Genomic DNA, 9,807 nt, shown 5'->3' with positions numbered 1-9,807 from the left:
AAACCACTATCCATTGATCTTTGTCCAAGATCCCTAAGACAATAATGAAGTTTTAAGATTCATAAAGTTTCATACCTCCAAAACACTGACAAACAAAACAATATAAAAAACCAAAGTGCATCTTTAGGAAACAACATCCCCTCAGGTAGACTAATATTTTACTGTACCAAGAAAAATAAATCCAAGAAGAGAAAAGATTTAGAGAGAAAAATACATTAGCAAATACAGATAAATTTGTTTTTAATAAAGGAGTTAATTTTCTTTCAATCCTATATAAAACAATAGCAATTAAAAACTTCATTTTTGAAAGTAAAATATTTACATATGAACAAGTAACTGTGCAAAATTTACATGAAAAAAAAATGGAAAGACAGGATTCCTAAAAGACAAAATAAAAGGGGTGTAACAGTTGTCAGGTGTTGATAAAAATACTGATCAGCATTCAGTTTACACGCAAGAGAGTTAAATTCTACCATGAGAGTTCACACAAAGAAAGCCAAAGTATTTACAGTCATAAAAGTACTATCAATAGACAATTTAATACAATAACCTCTGAAAATATAAAGAACCAATTAGTATATTTGTAATAAAAAAATAGGTACAAAGAAGGGACTTTGCTCTGGACATCTTTAAAGTAGGCCCACAGCTTGCATACAGTCTTTTAGCAAAATAATTATAGTTTACATAGCCATTTTTATGTTATGTGCCAAAAATTATGTACAATTACTGACAAAATACACCAACCATTTTTCAACACTTGATTCACACTGAGAAACAGTCTTTTGATGATTCCTCTCAACTTTGATTTTATTTAATCTAAGCTTTCACTTTAGCTAAAAAACACAGTGCAAGTAAAATATATTTATGCTGAAAAGGTTTCTCTTTTTTTCCTTTTTTTCCTTTTTTAACTTTACAGCTTTACAAACTATAGCAAATAATATGCATTTTTACAGATGCTGCTAAAACATTCAGAAGTAACCCTCCTTTATGGGATTTCAGGGCCTCTAATAAGCAATAATGTGATTAAAATTGAGGTTATGTTTAAAATTAACTGTATATCCCTCTAGATTTTGAACATTTTGGGGAAAGATAAATATTCTTAAAAAATCAGTTTGCTTTGCTAACTGACTGTAAAAAAAAAGCTAAATGAAATGAGGTCATCTGCTGTAGACATATGCCTATATAATTGATTTAGTTGAATAAAACTGAACTAAAATGCACAATTAATGTCAAAACTGCTACAGGGCTGACAAAGGGTAGCTAGTTATTTGCTAAACGATTCCATCAGTCTTTATATATGGCTTGTTTGGCAAGAAGGCCACTCAATCAAGAGATGAGTTAAAATTTAATTGTCCTTTTATAGTATCCACAGGCCTTGTAAGTATCCTCACTGTTACAGAAATGTATTTCTCTTATACTGAAGAGTTTATTTATAAACAGGAATATAAAACTGTTCCATGTAAAGAGGTGGTTGTTTTTTAAACAATATCCCATTTGCTTGTTACAAAAAGGCGTAATTTGCAAATATATAAAAAATGTCCTCAGGCGGCTCTCCGTCAAAAATACCTTGATCTTTTCCATTTTACTTAAGGAATGCTTTATATAGCAATAGTGAATGGCTTGTCTCTCGCTCATTTTCTAAACAAAATATGAGGTCCCTGAGGTTCACCCGCGTTATCCTTTGTCGCGTAAACTGTCTGGTTGTTCCAACTCCAGAGCTGCCTGGGACTGCTGCATTTGAACCAGATCCCTGTGAACGAGAAGAGCAGAGAAATCAGGACTTGGTAATGCCCACAGGTACTCCAAAACTGTTCAGAGAAAACATGTGAGGTAAAAACTGACTGACTATGTCCTGGAGGCTAGCAAACAGTGTATGCTACCAGATTACAGACTTCATTTTAATTACTATTTTATAAACAATAGTTGAATAATTAGAAGCTATCGGTGATGTTTAATATAGATTTGTTTTGAAAACACACAAGTAAAGTGCTGTTCTTATCTGCTGGTAGGCTCTAGTGACCGACAGTCCCAACAAGCAGAAACCCACGAGCGACTACTCTCAGTATTCTTCACCAGGTTAGCAGACAGATCCCAGGGGCAGCCCTGGAGTTCTTGCTGAGCTAGGAATCGCTCCTACCAGCCTGACTGCGAGGTCGCAAGGAATATCCTCTATCTCCCCTGATCTTCCCAGTAGAGTGCCACGATCTCTGCCTGTTGTTGACAACAGCTGTAACCAGGCTCAGCATTATATTAAGCAGCAGCTATTCTGGACACCGGCAAACATTCCCTAATGATCTCTGAATTCCTCTCTATCATTCAGCAACACTTACCCCTCGCTACACACTGGTAGCGTGCCACACAGGGTGGCAAGAGAAACAAGCAGAGTGTTATTTGTTACTTTGAAAAAACAGGAGGAGAAACGTAAGATTTCTTTGGAGATGCCCCCACTGTTTAGATACAGACTGGCTGGTAGCTGAGTTTGCAGAGCAGCTCTGCTGGGGCGAGCTCCCCATGCATTCTCGCTTGCAGCAGTCACAGCTCTGGTAGGATACATGTGATAAATACAACTCTTTTATGTCTTCTATGCTTTTGTTTACACCAGCAAGGAAATCCTGTAGTGCTTTAAAGCCATCAGATTAGGCAGGAACACTATCCCATAACAAAGCGTCTCTTTCCAGAAAGCCTGGGGTTTTCTCACAGCCAGGGTTCTCTAGCACATGCAGCAGAGACATCTCCTTGGTAGCACTGGGGTGCAGCCCGGCTTGGGGCTGGCGACAGCTAAAGAGTAGCAAGCATCAGAAGAGCAGCCCCCAAGAAGTTCTCAACCAGCCTCCCTGGCTCTGCCTCGCCTGCAGGGTGGAAGCAGCAGCAGTGAGGCACAGTCGCCAGTAGATGGCACAACGAGACCAAAAAGCCAACTTGCAGCTCAACTTTTAAAAATCAGAAATATTTTCGGTAGTTGCTTGTTGCCGATACCTTGCTCTTGTGTATTTATAGAGATAATGAAGATAATGAGCGACTGGGAACAGATTATATTTCTATCACTTACTTCTGGATACTTTTTTTCCACTCCTATTTCATTTACTAGAATAATCTAATATTATTTTCTTTTTTAAATGAAACTTCAGAACTAGGTGACACCAGAAGGCCCAAATACTCCACTAGTGGATAAAGATTCATCTGCCTGCAGTTTAGAGCATTTTAAAAGTGTTCTAAATAAGAACACTGCAGAGTGGAGAAAAGCCAAAATACTTAGAGTAGCGTGAGAGCAATGTGAATAAGCTGCTGAGACACACGCTAGCACAGTCCTCCACATGTTAAAGTAATGTATTTCTGCTCAGTGTATGTTACTAAGAAACCAATCTAAACTTGCACTGGAAATTGTCATCTCTGAGGTGGTAGCATACTGGGTTTGCTGCCGCCCTTCTTACATCAACACACCACTAACAACAAAGGACACATTTCAAAAGGTCACTTTAAAGCACTTGCACAATTTAGGTGCCTAATTCCCATCTACTTCAATGGACAGTAGAAGATGTAGGACAATATTGGACGCTAAATAAATTTTGTCAAATACATACAGGTTAATAACAAAAGGTCTATAGATGGAATGGTTAGCTGTTTGTTTAAATATGCCTTAGCTCAATCCTGATTTTTATTCAAAATGTTATAGTCTATAAAGTAAAATATCAGGAGTCATTTTAAAGAGAGAACTATGCTACTCCTTTAGGCACAGAATAAGTTATGAGCTTTCTTACAACATTCAATAAAATCAGTTGGACCTAAAATTCTAAAACTGACACCAACCTGTTTTGTTGAATTTTGAAACAGTACAATTATTAGAGGTGATTTTACAAGTAATTAAGATTCCGCATCCCTAGACAACAGAAGCTTGCATTTACAAATCTGTGTCTAAGTAGATTTTTTTCCACACATCTTCTAACATGCCTTAACTACAAACTGCATACAAATGGTGACAAGTGGAGCTCAATTTAAAAACGTTAAGTGACACAGCAGCAAAAGCACAGCTGTGAGTCTATCAGATCAAAAGCAGCTGGTTCTTAATTAAACAGACAAAAAGATTAGATTTCCTGGGAACCTGTAGTTAATTGGTTAACCAGTAAGTGATTAATCTCGGATAACTAAATTAGTCAGATTTAGATGAAATACAAACAAGTGTTCACAGTAGATGCAAAATACTTTCCATAACCTAAGTGACATTAACAGACTATTAATGTTGCACAGTTGAGCGCGCATAAGCAAGCAATGCCAACATCAACACTCCGTGAAATATTTCAGGATATTCCTCAGAGACCACATCATTTATAAACATACTGATCTTTCCGAGTGCTGCATTCTGCAATTTCTAATTTCTAAATTCTAATTTTAAAGTATGTTTATAAAACTTTAATACAATAATTAGTTAACTTATATAAAAACAAGTCTATCAATAAGCAGGCCTGATATATTATTAATAATATCAGGCATTTCAGTAACATTCAAAACACAAAATTGTTTATGAGGATGCTCAAGATGCTTGATTTTTTAATATAAAAATAAAATTTATTAGTATTCAGATTGTTTTGTAAATTTTATATCAAGCACACAAATTCTTGCTTCTAGTAGCTCAGTATAAAGCAAGGTGAACTATTCTGAAATGAGACTTTTCTATAGAATGAGTTGCTTTAGCAGCAAAAATGTGGGATGATCATGGAGTAAATAAGCAGAATTATTAAACTATTAGTATCCTGTCTCTTGCTATCAGATACAAAACTCTGCATCGAAAAAGTCTCAAATTATGAAGAGCACTTTTGGACCTGTTAATCACAAGTTTCAGAAGACTTTGTTCTTTCCAAGCATTAGAGATTCTTCATTCAATATGTTCCATGCAGAAAATAATTTTACACTATTTCATGTTCATTAACTTGTTTACAAATATAGCAGATAGTCTATCAATCTACCTGAATTTAAATGAACATTAAACTAAACAAATACTGAGCATACTAATAGCTTTATCAGTAGAGGCATTTTTAATTTTTAAAATGCTAGTTTAAATGGTAGAACATACAAGGGATCTATATGAACATGCTCATCAAATAGAAACGGTCAAACTGATCTGCTGTAGAGATCCTAAAACTACAGGCCAATCAAAGGCTGAAGAAGTTAGGCAAGTTCCTATAACCCGAAGGTCCAGATGTAAAATTCAGCAGTGATTCAATTCTACCACTGCACCCACCTCATTAAAGGCATTAGTCTGCTCTCTTAGTTGGTTAGTTTGGATACAGCTATGACAATCTGTTTTAAAACCAGGTCCAAAGAAGCACAGACTTGAGAGAACAGCGATGGCTTTCTAACATTCCTCAAGTTTCGTGAATCAGGAAATAATGACTACTCAAATTTTGTCCCCTGTGCCATTACACTGATGCTAAAAATTGATTCTGGCCTTGGAGCAAGCAAATCTTAGCACATTTCAAAATACACTTCTGCTACTCAAAAACTTCTACAGACTAGCAAAGAAAGCTCTGAAGAAAAAGACTTTTACAGAGTGACACAGCAAAACCAAGGACTGCAATTGCACTGTACCTCTGTCCCTGATCCAGATCCTGGTGAATCCACTTTCCTTTTCTTTCTGGGACCAATTGCAGCTAATGCAGTCAAGTTGGCATCCCTCTGTCTCATCTGTGCTAGCTCCTGTTGCTGCATCTGCATTTGTCAAAACAAGTACGGTTAATCTTTTTTCTTCTAATTTTGCAAAGAAAAGTTTATGTTGAAGTGAACACTTACCTCCTTGGCCTTCTGTTTCAACCTAAGCTGTTCTGGATCTTCTTGTCTAGATCGAGACTATGTTGATAAACGATGAACATGGAAGAGCCAGGGAAGAAAAAGAAAAAAAGTAATTTGTTTACAAAAGCAGATAAACATGATAAGTTTTACACAGTGTATGAAAGCTTTTCTTAAATTTCTGTGGGAAGTGGATTAGTACCACAATAACACAACATAAACCTATCAGAAATCCTGGCTTATTTTGTGAATTGTCTCTAGAGTGCTCGTGCATAGGTAGTCATACTCATCCTATATTCAGGTCACTGAGTACAACCACAAAGTCTAGTACTTGCATCAACTGATTCCTATCTATTATATTTCTTCATCCTGTCAAAATCTTTCTGAATTCTATTTCTATTCTCCAAAATACTTGTAGCTTTTCTATACCATTTCATTTATGCATACCACCAAGATATAAAATAAACCTTTTTGCTCAGTGAAGAAGGCAAGGACTAATTTTTAAGATCTAGTAAATCTAAGAAAATGCAACGAGAATGGTAGGGCAGCTGTCTCACGTGCTTTACCAAGGAAAGCAGAACACAGCTGTATCTAAAGAACACATTCATCAAGTTCTGTCTCTGAAGATTAGAGTCTTTCCCTTCATCACGTCCTTTAAAATGCAAAGAAACTCTGCACTTTTGACGTCAAAAATGACACTGAAAATGTGTGTGAAATCCAAGCACTTGCCTTTGCTGCACGCATTAAAATTTCCCTTTCTTGTTCATCTTTACGCTGCTTTTCTATTTGATCAAGTTGTTCAAAGAACTTGAGCTGTGCCCGAACGTCACTTGCTTGTTCATATCTTTCATCATCCTGAAAACATAGCAAATATGTTTCTCATTACATATCTTAAAAACAAAGCTGTTACCTTGTACTGTACTGTAGAAGAACATATACATTTAAAGCTAAGTGTTCACTTTGTCCTTTTCAAACAAATAGCAAGTGTATATTTACACCAGTCAAACCAGCTAGAGCTCTTAAAAGCATTTTGTTCTATTCCAAGAATTCATCAGATTTTGACTTCTATGCTAATATCATCACGGCTTTAACTTCCCAAACATATTTCAGAGAGAACTGTTTTTTGTTATTTTTTAATGCTTAGGCATTTGCATCTATTAAGAACACACATCTGTCAGATAGAAGTCTCTTGAGAATTCAGAGCAGTGCTCCCTAGTCCCACGTTGATCCCAGCAGCATTAACAACAGGTGCAGTCTGTTCATTCTAATACAACATGGCCACATGCACGGAGAGCAGGTGAAACAGCTCATTTTACATTCAGTCGCTTCATCCCATACAAAGTGCCTTGTTTAACATGGGTTACCATCAAAAAGGAAAAGAAAATATGATATATTTTTCTCTCCTATATGCTCACATTGGGGGAAGGAAGGATATAATGTGGTGTAAGCCTCAATGCTAAATTTTGCTGCATCCTCTTCATGCTTGAGCAGTTGTAGAGTTGTACTTCTGTGACTTAGGGTATACCTTTTTGAAGGTCAGCATAGCCAAAGAATATTTCCTTGAAAGGGAATATTAACTGCATGTTCAATGATTCACTTTCTCCCAGTACCTGCTGGGCCTATATAGATTGAATTACAGAAATAAAAGAACACAAGGACTCTACAAATAGATCATCACTGAGCACAAAACAGGCTTCTGGAGATGAGCACCTATATGTATTTTCAGTAGGAGATCAAAAAGCTTGTTTGCAAAGATGCTGTACACTTGTAGAAAGGAAATGAAAAATACTCATCCATCACACCATTCAGCCTTACACTGGGAGACTTGATGCTGACTGACCTTTACCAGATGGCACATAATGCTTGGGTGTGGTGAATAATACTAAACCACATCTTTTATCTGCCTCTCTCATTGTACAATCACTCAGACTTTAAACATCTGACATAATAAAGGGGTGGGGACAGCTCCTAAACATTGGTTTGAAAAAATTTTTGCAAAGGCAAGCTGAAGTATTCTAATCATCTATGTATATTAATAATCTTAGTGTAAGGTAAATCAGTCAGAGACAATAAACAAACTAACTTCACAGAATGAAGAACATCTAAACACATGTATCACAGCCAACCCTAAGAGCCCATGGAAACTGCGCAATTTTATCTGTGCAATTAAATATAGTTACCTTATAAGAAATGTTCTTTTGTTGAGCAGTCTCCGATAATTTTTCCACGAGGTTTTGTAGTCTTTGTTGTGTAGCATGTGATACGTAGCTAACTACATCAGGATGGATTTCTGTTATTCCGTGTTTTTTACCTATGATCAGGACAGAAAGTTGTAAAAAAAATTATAACATGCAGCTAAACATCTGGTCAATCTCAATCATGGAAATTTAAGCACTTTAAAAAATAAGGCCATCGTGTGTATTTCTGAGAACAAGCATTAGACAGGAAACAGTATACATATAAAAGTTTACATTAGCTTAACAAAATTTACGACTATGAACAAATGCTGCATGCCACAGTAAAACAAGTAACCTAAGAACATTTTTAGTTATACTATAATTTCTAAACTTGTGCATAAATACAATAAAGTTGTTTCTGGATTTCTTTTTTTAAAAACAAATTTAATTATTTTAGTTGCTCTATCATTTTATGCAGTCAGAATTTTAACAGGGTCCACTAATTTTGATGTTAAGTTGCCATCATTTTAGAAAATATTTCTATAACTTTGTTATGGCTTACACTGTTCTTCTACTTTCGTAAGCTGAATGACTGCCCACACAAGCATCCAAATATACAAAAGGTAACTACTCTAGCAACTTTAAAACTATTCAAATCAATATCTATGGAAAATGTCTTCAAGTACACCCAACACTAGTGAAATTTGTTTCTTAAAGCTCTAGAAACATTAACTTACCTATTTCTAATATCCTTCTTTGTAAAGGTGCTGAGAAGAGGAAGGTTTCATCTTTACAGGACCTTGTTAACGTGCCCACTAGCTCAGAGTTTGTTGCCAATATTCGAGCGCTTTCCTCTGACAGGTTGACTCCAGCCATTGATGCAACATCATTAATGTCATCGTCATCCCTTAAGAAACAAAAACTCGTTACAACCATAACATTTAGTTCTTGTATCTACACATTCTGCTACAAAACCTCAACTGCAGGTAAATTCCACAACAAATCTGAATATTTTATTTAACTTTTACATTTTATTTGCTTTTATTATACGTTAAAATAAATCATTTGATTCCAAAGTATTCTTGCCATTTTGCACTTCCTAACTGTTTTTCTTAAGGTCTTTTCTTATGCAACATTTTAGCATCTTGAGAAACAAAAGGCTAGACATCACTACCACCAAACAATAATAAACTGCACTCATCACTGTAAAACAGGCTGTACATCCGAACGACCTGAGCAGAGTTGGCAGGAGCAGAGGAATGAATTCTATTTGCTTGTCCAGACAAGATTTGTTTGTGAGGTTTGATATCTATCCTTAGTGCCAGCTAAATGCTAAAACCAGTCTGGCACAAGTATACCCACAGCTGTTTGTACAAGTTTTTAAGTAGCAAACCTGCTACAGAAAATTCACTTCTAGTTCTTGCGAGTTTACCTAGCCTGATTCAGCACCACTGGAATACACAGAAAGGATCCCACTGAGCTCAGCAGGTTGCCCAGGCAGTACAAGTACAAATAAGCATATGGTTCCTCACCTAAAAGAACCTCCCCCAGGTTCTTTCAGTTTATTCTTCTGAGCAGCAGCTACTTGTGTTGAAACAGTGGCAATAGCCTTGTTTCCAGGTAATACTGTTGGTTTTACCACAGGTACTGCAAGAAGACAGACAACATTTGTACATCAAATTTCAGAGTTCAGATTTACATGCCAGTCATGGGTAGTAATGGCAAGGGCCTGGCACAAAGACTCTACCAGAATTTCACCCATCTAGAGCAGGACCCTCCCATGCACTTCCAGCTCCCAGACATTTTAGTTGACTGTAAATGCTGCCCTAACATATGTGCAACCCCAGCC

At 36.3% G+C, this 9,807-nt stretch overlaps 1 protein-coding gene across 2 annotated transcripts in view; it reads right to left on the bottom strand.

The window, feature by feature from the left end:
- Positions 1-223: 223 nt before the first annotated feature.
- The window catches only part of TAF4 (TATA-box binding protein associated factor 4), a 37,710-nt gene continuing 28,126 nt past the window's right edge, over positions 224-9,807 (bottom strand). The window contains exons 10-16 of one of the 2 annotated variants that reach the window (XM_083801441.1): positions 9,491-9,605; positions 8,696-8,865; positions 7,962-8,092; positions 6,511-6,636; positions 5,785-5,841; positions 5,584-5,703; positions 224-1,750 (exon numbers count right to left, since the gene is read on the bottom strand). In XM_083801441.1, the coding sequence (XP_083657567.1) occupies positions 1,583-1,750; positions 5,584-5,703; positions 5,785-5,841; positions 6,511-6,636; positions 7,962-8,092; positions 8,696-8,865; positions 9,491-9,605 (887 nt within the window). In that variant the 3' untranslated portion in view covers positions 224-1,582. Of the gene's footprint in view, positions 1,751-5,583; positions 5,704-5,784; positions 5,842-6,510; positions 6,637-7,961; positions 8,093-8,692; positions 8,866-9,490; positions 9,606-9,807 lie in introns of those variants that run through there. The other variant, XR_014573018.1, reaches the window with a different exon arrangement.

The sequence above is a fragment of the Anser anser genome (genome assembly GCF_964211835.1).
Source record: "Anser anser genome assembly, chromosome: 16".
Taxonomy (NCBI): Eukaryota; Metazoa; Chordata; class Aves; order Anseriformes; family Anatidae; genus Anser; species Anser anser.
The sequence above is the reverse complement of the archived record's forward strand: the minus strand, read 5'-3'. Positions and strand labels throughout refer to the sequence as shown.